The sequence below is a fragment of the Primulina tabacum genome, chromosome 9 (genome assembly GCF_025594145.1).
Source record: "Primulina tabacum isolate GXHZ01 chromosome 9, ASM2559414v2, whole genome shotgun sequence".
In the NCBI taxonomy this organism is placed as follows: domain Eukaryota; kingdom Viridiplantae; phylum Streptophyta; class Magnoliopsida; order Lamiales; family Gesneriaceae; genus Primulina; species Primulina tabacum.
The window spans coordinates 34,298,246-34,311,810 of NC_134558.1; the positions used below are offsets into that span (position 1 = coordinate 34,298,246).

The 13,565-nt window shown below is 33.9% G+C and overlaps 2 protein-coding genes across 3 annotated transcripts; one reads left to right on the forward strand and one right to left on the reverse strand.

Moving 5' to 3' along the window:
• Window positions 1-689: 689 nt before the first annotated feature.
• Window positions 690-4,207, forward strand: LOC142555417 (protein KINASE OF THE OUTER CHLOROPLAST MEMBRANE 1-like). 2 transcript variants are annotated; one of them, XM_075666277.1, is made up of 5 exons: window positions 690-1,069; window positions 1,628-1,993; window positions 2,078-2,169; window positions 2,269-2,742; window positions 3,074-4,207. In XM_075666277.1, exons 2-5 carry the CDS (start codon window positions 1,631-1,633, stop codon window positions 4,011-4,013), a joined length of 1,869 nt encoding a protein of 622 aa, XP_075522392.1. In that variant the 5' UTR covers window positions 690-1,069; window positions 1,628-1,630; the 3' UTR covers window positions 4,014-4,207. The 2 variants fall into 2 exon arrangements, with proteins under 2 accessions (XP_075522392.1, XP_075522391.1); XM_075666276.1 differs by having other exon boundaries at window positions 692-1,024.
• Window positions 4,208-5,151: 944 nt separating this feature from the next.
• On the reverse strand, window positions 5,152-8,138 carry LOC142555418 (protein involved in starch initiation 1). Its single transcript, XM_075666278.1, has 2 exons — window positions 7,825-8,138; window positions 5,152-7,564 (listed from the first exon to the last, which is right to left on the reverse strand). Exons 1-2 carry the CDS (start codon window positions 7,873-7,875, stop codon window positions 5,306-5,308), a joined length of 2,310 nt encoding a protein of 769 aa, XP_075522393.1. The 5' UTR covers window positions 7,876-8,138; the 3' UTR covers window positions 5,152-5,305.
• Between the last annotated feature and the right edge of the window lie 5,427 nt (window positions 8,139-13,565).

Sequence of the window (13,565 nt, forward strand, 5' to 3'; positions counted from 1 at the left end):
TTAATATAAACTCGTGCGAGCTCATTTAGGCTCATCTTTAAATGAGTCGACAAAATTTCAACCTAACTCACTTAAACTGTTTGGCGGTACATGCCAACCCTGACGCACACAACCCAAATTGATGGCTCAAATCAAAACGATCTTTTACCAGTGTTTTATTTAAATAATTTATAAATATAAGCCGCAAAAAAAAATTTAATTTAAACAAATAAATTCTAGTAAACTGTCACATGAGGACATGGAAAAAAATTAATAAGACACCAAAGAAAATTCACAATTCGATAATGAGTTATTTCTAAACTTTAATTTTATATAATGAAAAGATATCATTGGATAAAAATAATATATTATAATGTAGATAGACATAAAAAATTAAATAAGAGAAAGAAAAGACACATTAAAATAAACAATTAATATAAAACAAATAATTAATAAGAAGATGAATGTAAATTTAGATACAAAGTCACATATTTATATATATAATAATAGATAGATATTCAAAGAAGCGGCCTAATTTATTGGTGCTGAGATGCCATGGATAAAAGTTAAAACTTGATCATCTTTGCTGCTTTTGCCTTTCACTTTCATTACAAATTATCAAGTAGTCCATGGAAATAAAATGAGAAGATATCATAGTTATGTTAATTTGTAATCAAACCAGTCAGGATTGTTTCCGACTACTTGAAGAAGCTGAAACTGAATTTCACATTAACCCAAGAAAATGTGTACATATTGAATTTTATAGCTAAAAACTGAACAAACTCAAAAATTATGTTGAATGGGAAAATTATTTTAATATTATTACTTTTTTAATATATGTATTCGTTTGCGCAGCGATGATGGCGTACGTTACCACACCGTTTCGATTGAGATGACTTCTCACTCTCTTTTTTTCTAGATTATATTATGTACTTTGGTTACACTGATTGCCTCAGGTCTCCATCTGTCGAAATTACTTTCTTGTCTTTTATTTCATTTCATCCTTTTTTCATCTCGATTTTTTCCGGCTTCGGACAATCGCTCGGTGAGTTTTCTGGGTTGCTCTCTTGCTTATTATACTCTCACATGGGTATGCGCCTGTTTTTTTTTATTTGTTTGTTCTGACAATTTTTTTCCACTGTTGCTTCTCGAGTTTTCATCGGGGCTTCAAAATTTGTTGTTTTTTTTTTATGGATTTGATTGCGAATGGAGTGTAAAAATTGATGGGTTTTTATATAAACAGCACCGCATATACTTAATTTTCTGATGAAACCAAGAAAGACTGCCGTGAGCTGATTCCCGAGTATTAACCCTTTTGTCTACCAAATTCAAGAAGGAGAGATGAGTTTTGGAAATTGTGGTTATAGGAAAACGATCTTCGTTGGGTCATTTTCAGTTAGTTGCAGAATATATTTTTCTTGATTGCTGCTTTTTTGTTCCATGTCAACACAAGAGGTATATATTTAACCATTAGACCACAAGAAATGGTGGATCGTTGCTGTTGAAATGGGGATGACCAATGATTATGTTTTATGATCCATACAAATGATACTTATACGACTTGGTTCTATTAGTTTTCTCTGTATTCCAAGCTTATGGCTATGGCAGAGATGTCAGCTTATACATTTTTTTGTCATCGATATTCTAGGAAATGGCTGGACAAGTTGCTAATCGACCAGCATCTCCATTTGATTTTGAGATTATTGAAGGAGACCCTGGTGACAGCAGTACCGTTATGACATCATCTAACAGGATAAATCCATGGATTGACCCTGCAAAAATCAAACTCGGGCACAGAATTGGTAGAGGACCTTTTGGTGATGTTTGGCTGGCAACTCATCATCGCGCATCAGAAGACTATGAAGAGTATCATGAAGTTGCTGTTAAAATGTTAAGGCCCATCAAGGAAGATAGCGTTGGAGATGCCTTGAACAAGTTGGATTATCTGATGTCCAAATGCCAAGGACTCGAAACAGTTTGTTGGCTTTATGGACTTTCTGTTATAAATAAGAAAGTGAGTGTGTTGCTTGAACTTGCAATATAATGCTTAGAATGTGGTTATTTACGATATAATGTTCAGCATGCTCATTCCTTCTAGATATGCATTGTCATGAAGTTTTATGAGGGCTCAGTTGAAGACAAAATGGCTCGACTTAAAGGGGGAAAGCTGTCATTAACTGATGTTTTGAGGTTATATCCGCCAAATATTATTACGGAATATTCTTTTAATAGTATTGCATGGAAGTCTTTTGTAACTTTTTGCGTCTACCCCCATGATTATGTCTATAGATATGGAGCGGATCTTGCTCAAGGAGTAATGGACCTGCACGCTAAAGGGATTATTATTCTGAATCTTAAACCTTGTAATTTCCTTTTAAATGGGAATGACCAGGCCATTGTTGGGGATTTTGGTATCCCATACGCGCTATCAGGGATATCATTGCCAAGTACAGACATGGCTCGAAGACTTGGTACTCCCAACTACATGGCTCCAGAACAATGGGAACCGGAAGTAAGAGGTCCTATATCTGTTGAAACTGATTCATGGGGATTTGGTTGTAGCATATTGGAGATGCTAACTGGAGTTCAGCCTTGGAGTGGCAAATCTGTTAATGAAATGTACAAATTGGTTGTAGACAAGCAAGAAAAACCTCCTATTCCCAGTGGACTTCCTCCTGCGGTTGAGAATGTTATTATAGGTTGCTTTGAGTATGATTTCAGGAGTCGCCCTGTAATGGCAGATATTTTGCATGCGTTTAAAAGGTATCTTCTGTTATTGTTGTTTTACAAATAAATCTGTCAAAAGAAAATATTCGTCTAGGGCTTTCAAAGTACCTTACATGTGCTAAGATAATTTTTCATTCTCTGTTATACAACATTGAAGCGGCGCTCGATTGAGTCATCTGGTAGTAGAGATGTGATGTCAAGTAAATATGTAGTACCTACCCATTGAAAGAGAGCATGTACTATTTGTTTTTTTATTAACTTCTAGATTCATGCGCATGCATGAGCTTTGTCTCTGCAAGATTGTTTTTTCTTTCTAGTGATTTTTTAAAGCATTTCAAAACTAACTTCTATTTTTCTGAATTAACAGCTCACAGAATGCGGTTTATCAGGATGGAGTCTGGACAGGTATTGAAAGTAGAATGATTAGGGAGAAACCAGGTGGTGTTGGTTATACTGAATGGTTTCTTGCGAAGGATCATCTCCAAGTGCTTGACACTGTTCGATCTAGGAAATCACCTAACTCCCACAACCTGGTAAATATGAATATCCCAGAGGGGACTGTAGTTGGTCTGGAACGTGATAGTGACCAAGATGGTTATGTTTTAGTGAGGGTGCATGGCATCCATGACCCGATAAGAGTTCATGTTTCCACATTAGAAAGGGTCACATTTGGACTGGCTGCCGGAGATTGGGTTCGATTGAAGAAAGAAGACAAGAAGCATTCGCCTGTTGGTGTTCTTCATTCCATCAACCGTGAGGGAAGAGTAGACGTTGCATTTATTGGACTAGAGACTCTTTGGAAGGGTAACTACTCGGAATTCCAGATGGCAAAACCTTATTGTGTGGGGCAGTTTGTGAAGCTGAAATCCAGTGTGTTTAGCCCTCGGTTTGAATGGCCTTGCAAAAGAGGCGGGGAGTGGGCAACGGGGAGAATTTGTCAAGTGCTTCCAAATGGCTGCCTCGTAGCCAAGTTTCCTGGTAAATTAACATTTGGTAATCAGAAGAGCAGTTTCTTGGCTGATCCAGCTGAAACAGAACTAATTTCATTTGAGACTTGCCCCACTGTGTTTAAAAAGTATCAACATCTAGAGGATTTTCACTGGGCTATCAGGCCTATACTGGTCGCATTAGGTCTATTTACTGCAATGAAGTTTGGCCTTTTCGTTGGTAAGAAAGTGGGGGGGAGATCAAAGGCAAACATAGGAAAAAGTAATCCTGGGGTTCAAAATGACAATCAAACTGTGGAGGGCCAGAGTTCCAGCAACACCGCATGGCGTCCTCCGAAGGTTGCTAACATTTTCAGATAAGGTTTCACCATATCAACTCTTGAACAATCGATAATGTCACTTATTGTACAGTCATATATTTTTACCATAAACCTGATCATGAACTTTCTCTGCTTCAGACCCCAGTTCCCTTTTCTCGCAAGTTCTTTACTTAGGAATGGTGGTGTTGAAATAGTGAATTATTGTTTTGAATTGAAGATCTGTGGTTTCCTTTACCTCTACTATGTCAAATTGTCGTCGTTCGTGTGCGCGCTTCTTCGGCTTCCTCGACGAAAAAAACCATATTAATGTTGGATTGTTTCTGTAAAAATTTACTTGATAGATTTTCATATGCGTGTAATCTCTCTATTCAATTATCCTTGTCTTGAGGATATAATTGCATAGACTGCCGTATGAACGGGGCGAGCAAAATTGGATCAAATAAATTTTTATTGATTTTAATTTAATAAAAATCAAATCAAACTATTAATGATTAAAAATCAAATCTAGGTTTTTCTGTCTGATTTTAACATTAGTGTGATCATAGAAATATATGACATAGCTAGTTCAACATAAAAATTTAAATCTTCGAAATAATTTACTTTAACTTTGAAATAAAACTTCATAAAAATTTATTATTAATTATATCAACATATATCTCGTAAAAAACAGTAAAAGAAAGATACATGTATTGAAGGAATACAACGAATTAAATTGCTATAATTGAAAAAGGTTTATAATAAATTAATTTGTACACAAAAAGTGTATTAAATAACTTTAAAATAGGTCTAGTCTGAATTTCGATTTGCTTAAACCATGATTGCCTAAACACCAATTCAAACCAGAGTAGTTTTCTTGTGAGACGGTCTCACAAATTTTTATCTGTAAGACGGGTCAACCCTACCGATATTCACAATAAAAAAGTAATACTCTTTACATAAAAAATAATATTTTTTCATAGATGACCAATAAGAGATCCGTCTAATAAAATACGACTCGTGAGACCATCTCACACAAGTTTTTGTCTTCGAACCAACTGAGTTGGATTTTTCAATTTGGTTCGGATTGATTCGGTTTCTAGTCACTTTCTACTCACCCCTGTATATGAATATGTCTAGTGTTTGGTATACTTTTTTTCTCAGTAAAATTAATTTATTTATTTTAAAAAAAAAACAAGTGATCATATATGTTGATGGGAGCTTTGTGAATTCAAAAAGAATACCATCTTTATCTCATCAGTTATTTCAGTACACAGCTAATTTAACCTAGTATCAACCACAACAAACTATAGGTTAGTTGTCTACTCAGTCGAGTCAAGAATTGAACGGTTGCCTCTACTGGCTGGTGTCATTGGCGATTCGAGCTTCCCTGACAAGCCGTTCGGTCAAAGTCAGAAGCCGAAAAACTTCTTCTTTTATTTCCCCAGAACACTCAGGGTCATTGATCATACTTATTGTAGTCCCAGAAACAATATGTTTTGAGAGATCTGTATAACCATCCTCGACGTTTAAGCCCAGGTTGTTCAGAAGTTGTCGACTCATTTCGGTGATTTTATGCATTGCACTAGTTGCAGCATCGACTTGCAATTGGGCTGCTTCCAGTTGGAGTTTCTCAGTCACAAGCTCCCCGACGCTCTTTTCACCAATTGTTGCTTGTGCCGATGCATAAAGTTGTTTTAGATCATCCTGGACGCGCATTACTTCTCCCTTTAGTGTCTTTATTTCCTCATCTCTGGCATTCATTTTCCTGAGTACCATGTTAAGCTCTTCATCTTTAAGAGTCAGAGCTGTCCGTGCAGCAAGAACTTCCATTTCCATTGTTTTCAGGCTCTCTCTGGCAAAATCAAGCTCAGCTTCAATCTGTTTCTTCGGCCAATTAAAGCTATCACCAGGTCCGTCTATTAATGAAGATGACAATGTGTCATTGATCTGGCCAAGCGGGCTCGGCTTTTTAGATGATAGAACCATTTCATTTGTGAGATCTACAATTCGCTCCACCATCGTCTCAGCTTCAGAGAACTTTAACTTTGACAAATTGATTTCATGATGCATTATCTGAACATGTTCCTCTTTGTCCTTCAGGATGGACATTGCTCGGCTAAGCTCGTCTTCTTTCCCTAGCAAAACCTGCTTAAGTTTTGAAATTTCCTGGTTTACTTCCTCCAGCATATTGTTTGCACATGAAAGTTCCAAATCCCTCTCTTTCAATATAAGCTTAAGAGACTCCTGCTCTGACTTCAAATGCTGAATCTCCTGTCTGGCGTGTGCTAGCTCCGATTCTTTAGCCATCAGAAGGACCTGTTTTTCCTCAAATTCAGCATTCTTATGACCTAGCACCTCCCGAAGTGCTGTCAGTTCTTCAAATGCTTCTTTCAAGGTCGATCTTCCCTTGTCCAATTCCTTTCGCAACTCAACTACATGTTCTTTTTGCATGGATAGATCCCTTTGAAGCTCATCGTTTTGAGCTTCAGTAACCCTGAGTTTCACTCTTTCACTCTCAACTTCTAGCATGGCATCTCTCAGAATTGTCATATACGATGCTACAGCACCCCTTTGCTCTTCAAGTTCTGCAAGTTGTTTTTCCAGCAGCTGCTCTTGACCTTCCATTTTCTCTCTGGAGAGAGAGAAAGCATTCTGAGATGAAACTAGTTCAGATCTCACATCTGAAAGAAGCTTCCTCACTCTTTCAAACTCTTCTCGAGTTTCATTAGCTTCAATAGCATGCTGCGCTTTCTCATCCTCCAGTCTTTTCAATTCCTCCTGCGCTATTACCCAATACATAGTTTGCTTCTCCAGTTTAGCTTCTGCAACTTTCAACTTTTCAGCTTCACTTGCCCGCATTATTTTATAACCTTCTAACTCTTCTTCTTTTTGTTTAACTGCTCTCTGGATATGCCCGAGCTCAATTTCTTGCTTCTCTACAATCTTATTTGCTTCGTCCAGGAGTCTGGCCCTGGATCTGAGTTCTGATACAGCATTGGCAGCTTCTTCGCTCTTCTTCATCCATTCATTTTCAATCTTTCCAATTTCCTCTGTTTTTACGGATAGTGCCAACCGGGTAGCCGAGATCTCCTGATCCCTCTCTTTGAGTCGCAGTTTAAGTTCACTAATTTCTGCAGCTTGAGAAACCAAGTCCATGTGAACTTGTCTTAGCTCCTCCTCTAGCTTTTCCTGCCTCAGCCTGGCCATTTCCATCTCCGTCTCTCTATGCTCCAATCCCTTCTTGGCCCTATACATTTCATTGCGTTCCCGCGAAATCTTTCTTTCTGCATCTTGTAGATCTTCCTCTTTCTTCTTCAATGCAAACAAAACAGCCAGAAGATCCGATTCCAGCTTGCCCAGATTCAATCCCAGCTCAGAAACTTGGGGTGAATCAGGATCTCTCCCTATCCGTTCCTCCAATTTTTGCGTTTCAGCAAACAACCTCTCTAGAAGAACCCTTGCCGGTTCAGTCGCCCCATTGTCACTAATGCCGTCGAACCTCTCTCTATTTACCACTGATTTCACAATCCACGAGAATTTACCTTTTCTTATATTTGGCCTCTGAAACTCTACCCTCCTCTGCTTCCAATTGCTAAGACCCGAATAACACAACTACACAGAAAACAAGAAAATCTAAGCCCACCGTTTTACATCTATCTTCAACTCGAGAGAAAAAAAAAATGCAAACTTGAACTTTATCCATATGGTAAGAGACAAACTTCAACTCATCCAATTTCAACATCATTTATAACACGCGCGCGCGCACAAATGATGACCGATAACAAAATAACAAGAAGAAAAAAACAAACAAATAGGAACAGCAGATCCTGATCTTCACCTATCTATTTCAATCGAAAGAGGGATGAAAAGACCTTGGGAAGCGGAGGAGGAAAACCGATCGAAAAGGAAGCAGATAGCGCCATGGTTGGGCTCCTCCGTCGTATGTGATCTTATCCAGAATCAGCCAACCACCCGTTATCACATCATCATCGTACCCCACAAATCAAGAAACGACACTCTTTGAACATTCAAGAAAGCTTAGCAACGAAAATGGGTCCGCAATTCAAACGCGAAACAAAAAATGTAACGAGAATTCTCGTAAACACACACATTGATTTTTATTATTTTATAGATTCGTGATTGGATTTCCGCCACGTGAACTAATTCTTACCATTTCGTTTCCCGACTGAATCATATGACACGTCATCTCCCTTATCACCACTTAAAAACTCCAACATTCGGTAATCTTGCTTCTCGTATCATCCTTGTGTCGGTAACAGAAGAGTTGTATGCTATATTCAATAGTTTAATTTTAATTTATATTTGATATTTAAATCAATTTTGGATCATTGAATTTTATATTAAGATATTATTTTTTATACTATCATGAATTCTGACTGATGGTCAATTATATGGATTTTACTAATTTTTAGTTGGAGAAAAACTTGTCAAAATCGTTGTCCCGAATTTAAAATTTTGATGCAAGATATACTACAGGTAACATCTTGTTGGATTTTTCTATTAACTTTTATTTTTCTATCGATTTTTATAGATAAAACTTAATATATATATATTAACATATATATATAACATAACAAAAACATATATATATTGATATGTTGCATATTTACCGTGAATACTTATGTAACACCAATGATGCGGCATTCAATTATTAGAAGTGAAGAAACATAAAAAAAAATAAAATTGTACATCCAATAGATCAATATCATCTCACATAAATCTATACTATATTATTAAATGTGAGACATTTAGATTAACTACCTTAGAGAACACCAAAATATTTAATTTCGTAATTGCCTTTTTACTCTATTAAAAATCTCCTAATCACTCCATATTTTACATAGAAAAATTATAAACAAAATTTCTGTTTTAAATTGAACAACTCTTCTAAATTGAAAATAATAATTTCGTATTATTTGTTTAATATTATTTGATCAAATTAAAAATAATAATAACACATATAACACGTCCGTATTTTTTATGATGAATGTGCAATGATGCAGTGGGGTTATTTTTTGAAGTAAAAAACTTGAGATCCAACCAATCAAATACGATGCCATCTTGTGGAAGTTGGGCCACTCGATTAAAACGGCACTGTTATTTAATTGAACGCTGCAACCAAAAACGGACCAAAAACAGGCCCAGTATTGTGCTAAACAGGCCCTTAGTCAGGCCCAGTTTCTCATGACAAATTGAGCCTTTGTTTTTTTTTTTCTTCCAAATTTGACATGTCAAAACGAGCTATCGGGATGGGTCGATCTGTCTTATCTTTTCACATATCGAAAAATTAGTGATCCAGTCTATCTAACTACTTTAGGTGTCGGGATGAGAATAAACAATTTGTGTGTACTTTGGTGGGCCGGACAGCAACTCGCCATCCCGTCATTTTGGTGGTTGGGAAATTTTCAACTCAATTCATCTATTTTATATCATTTTGGCATCCTACTCTAAATTAGTGGGAAAGAAATGATGTAGAAGAACACATAAACTAAATGAAATCATTTCTAATTTTTTTTTTTTTTTTTTTGAGAAAGTCCACTTTACAAATGTACTTCCTATGTTTTTTTTTATAAAAAAAAAACAATTTTATAAATCAAATAATGTAAATCCCACAAATATACTTCAACAAATGAGTTGGACCAATTTTACTCAAATGTATTTCACAAAGTGAGTTGCATAAACTTGGGCCAATTGAAATTGTTAACATGGGTTAGGATTATAAATATTAATAATAATAATGAATAAAGAATAGATCTCTTGTGAGACGGTCTCATGATTCTTTATATGTGAGACGGGTCAACCCTACCGATATTCACAATAAAAAATAATACTCTTAGCATAAAAAGTAATATTTTTTATTGATGACCCAAATAAGATATTTATTTCACAAAATACGATATGTGAGACCGTCTCACACAAATTTTTGCCATAAACAAAATTAGCCTAGACTGGAGTCCACCCTGATGTGAAAGGTTGAAATCAATAGATGTTTGATATAATGTGAGTTGATTGAAAGACAAAAGATTAATAATTTTTAAAAAATTAAAACTATCAAAAATTGAAAGGTCCATAATCAAATCTGAAATTCGACAACACATAGGATCAAAATCGAAAATTCATAAATATTTAAAACTAAAAATACAATTTTATCTCTAAATTAACCCGAAAAATTAGGTTTACGGTGTAACATGCCTTGGGATCAAACGCGGTGGACTCGAATCGAAATGCGTGGTCCAAGCTATATAGGCGCTTCCCGATTTACCAAGCAATGCATGATAAAGTTACCCTTGGCATTAATTATGTCACAACCAACTAAGATTTTCGTATTGTAAATGTCACCGACATTCATCTACTATGTCTCTACGTGCTTCCATCACATTATGGTAAACCTGTGCATACCATGTCAATTGAAGAAAATCCTTCCCTAAGCTAAATTTTCAATTTATGGAAGAGAGAAATTTCTGGTTCTTTTCCGGTAGGAGGAAAGATGAAGACTAAAAAAGAGATTATCTAATGCAAATGCTAGAATGTTCTCGGTTTTTCCACGAATCTTACTTTAAATATAAAAAACATCAAACCTAAGAAGCAAATTTATCTTAGTAAAAATTAATGCGACACAATATCACGAGTCGTATTTTCCGACAGGTAATTTCGCATGGGGAGAAATGTAAATTTGAAGAAGAGGGAAAAAAAAAAAAGTACTGTTCACGATTTGCGGAGAGGACAAAAAAATTGGGTGGGAAGGGGAACAATTTCAACGGCTGAGATCAGACGAGATGGAAGGAGGAAACCGATCCATACCTTTAAAAGGATACATGGTACCACCGAAACATAAATGCACACACACATCAGATTCACTAAATCTTTCAAATCATTGTGTTATCATCAACGTTTCCTCGCGCGTGCACTTGAACAGAGGATTCCACCACTTCACGCGTTGTGACTGCGCGTGGTAAGACGCACAGTACAAAATCTGGAGCGTGTGAGCAACGTCGAGGCGTGGTGTGGGGGTTGGGTGATGTGTTGTGTATCTCGTGTGGGTTCCACCAAATTAAAGAATACAATATTTGGCGAATAAAAGAAGGGCCCACCTTTAATCAATATTTTTTTCCCAATACTTTTCTGGGCGGTAGCCAGTGGTGTTATTTTAATAATTATATTTTTTTAAAAAAAATTTGTCCTTCGAGAATTTCTCCCCCTAAATAATCGCGTTCCTATGTATAAAGGGAAGAAAAAAATTTATATCAAAAATATTATTTTTTTAATTTAAATATTGATAAATTGATCAATTTTATAAATATATATTTGTGAGATCATTTTAAAAAAATATATTTATATTTAAATGATGTACTTGTTTTAATAGTTTTTTTTTTTAAAAAAAGGACTTCAGACATGAAAATATTAATATTATTATTTTGTCATTTATCAAGCCATCAACAAAACTATTCTACATTATAATAGTCGAGAGAATTAGAAAATATGTTTGAATATGACATAAATTTTTTTTTTCTCTTTTTGCCCTTATCTTCAACCAAAAAAAACAAATCTTTCTTTTTTCTATCATAATATTATTACATTTTTTTATTGAAATTAATTTAAATAAAAATAATACTTTTTTTGTCATACACAACAATGTGTACGAATACACTAATCATAATATTCATATCAAATTAAAAATTTCTAATGTTCATTCTATAAATTGATTAAACGATATTAGAAATATCTAATATATGTTACACGCAATGTGTGTGACTCAATCACTATAATTTATTAACTTAAATGGCGTCATTACACATTACAAGTGAAATAAATATATAAGTATAAACGCTACCGTGATTTGTATATTATCGGGTTAGCTCATACCTAATGTATATCAAATGATAATGGTCAGCGAGTTTCATTATCACAAAAAAAAATAATAATAATAATACCCGGGACCAACTCTTAAAACGAGATTAAAGGTTATAATCTTGTTGTAATTATTCACATGTTCTGGTGGATTTCATTAGGCAACGACATGTTTGTGTACACTCCAAAATAATATGTCAATTATAAACAGATAGATATGGATGGGAAAAATAATAAAATTTTCAGTTGTTCACTTGCTTTTAAATCTCCAGTATCATGGTTAAATGTATATTTAGTTTTTGTCATACCGAAACTTTATTTGCAGTATCTGATTCATTAAAAAAAAATTCTCTAGTTCCACAATTATTTTATTTTCTCGGATAAAAATCGGTACAAAATATTGAAACTATATAACATATATATGATATTGCAAAACAAATTGTTTTAAATCTGGTATAAAAGTTTAAATTTTGAGTGTAAAATTGGAACATCTATATTAATATCAATAATCACTATGCTTGTTTGTGTGTTCAAGTATTATATATTTCTACCCGATTTGAAATAGTTTATAATAAAATATCATATATTAGTACTACGTATTTAATATTATGTATCAATTTTCATATGAAAAAATACATGTTATTAATATCAAAAGTTGTTATACATGTTTGAGTATTAAAAAAATCACATTATAGTGTCATATCTGGAACATTTTATACTAAAATATAATATTAGATTTTTAAGATTTTGTACCGAATTTCATATGAAAAAATATAATACCATATTTTTAAGATTCTGTCCCAAATTATTGAATGTTGAAAATAAGAGTTGTAAATATTGAAAATTAGTGTGTGATGATGTATTTATTTTTGGATTATTTCAAAGAAATTCTATAAATATGTCTCTCAATTTGCGAAAAAAAACACAATTGAGTAGACAAAATTTTATAAAATGTATAATTTAATATATTTTATGAGTTTAAGATTTTTATTTTTAACAAAAATAATAATAATAAAAAACGAAAAGGACAAAAAAAGTAGTTACACAAGATTTATGTTGTCTTAAGTTTCGGAAATGTAATTTATTGTAATACTGCTAGTAAGTACACCATACACATCCACCAATTTCAATTAATCAGTATATTATTATATGTATATTTTTTTATTCTAAAAAAAATATAGAATAAAAAATATACGCATATTTATAAATTTTAAAAAATAATGTTAAGATTATATTTAAAATATAAAAAAATGCACGAAGAGGCCACACATCGGACTCCACGAAAGAGATTCATACAATTTTTAAAAATTCTCGAGTTTCACGTTATTGTTACTTAAATGATTGTGTATTGAGACTGAACTACTTAATTTTTTTTAAAAATTAAGCTATAATGAATTATCTTATAATATATAATGACAAAAACTTGTATGAGACGGTATCACGAGTCGTATTTTGTGAGACAGATCTATTATTTGAGTCATCCATGAAAAAATATTACTTTTTATTCTAATCGTATTACTTTGTATTGTGAATATTAGGGGTGGGTACGGTACGGTATACCGTACCGAACTACGGTACCGTATACCGTACCGAAAATATCGGTATGAAATTTTTTCATACCGATACCGATACCGAAAATTCGATATACCGCACATTCGTTATACCGAATTTTCGGTATGAAAAAAGTTCATACCGAACTTAAACTTTAAAAAAATAATAATAAAAAATTATTTTCGATATTTCG

What these genes read in the sequence shown, in the direction of transcription:
- LOC142555417 (XM_075666277.1), top strand. Translation starts at nt 1,631, where the DNA reads ATGGCTGGACAAGTTGCTAATCGACCAGCATCTCCATTTGATTTTGAG. An exon ending in TTTCTGTTATAAATAAGAAA is followed by an intron (nt 1,994 to 2,077) that starts GTGAGTGTGTTG and finishes CATTCCTTCTAG; the next exon opens with ATATGCATTGTCATGAAGTT. An exon ending in TCATTAACTGATGTTTTGAG is followed by an intron (nt 2,170 to 2,268) that starts GTTATATCCGCC and finishes TTATGTCTATAG; the next exon opens with ATATGGAGCGGATCTTGCTC.
- LOC142555418 (XM_075666278.1), bottom strand. Translation starts at nt 7,875, where the DNA reads ATGGCGCTATCTGCTTCCTTTTCGATCGGTTTTCCTCCTCCGCTTCCC. An exon ending in TTCCTCCTCCGCTTCCCAAG is followed by an intron (nt 7,565 to 7,824) that starts GTCTTTTCATCC and finishes TTTTCTGTGTAG; the next exon opens with TTGTGTTATTCGGGTCTTAG.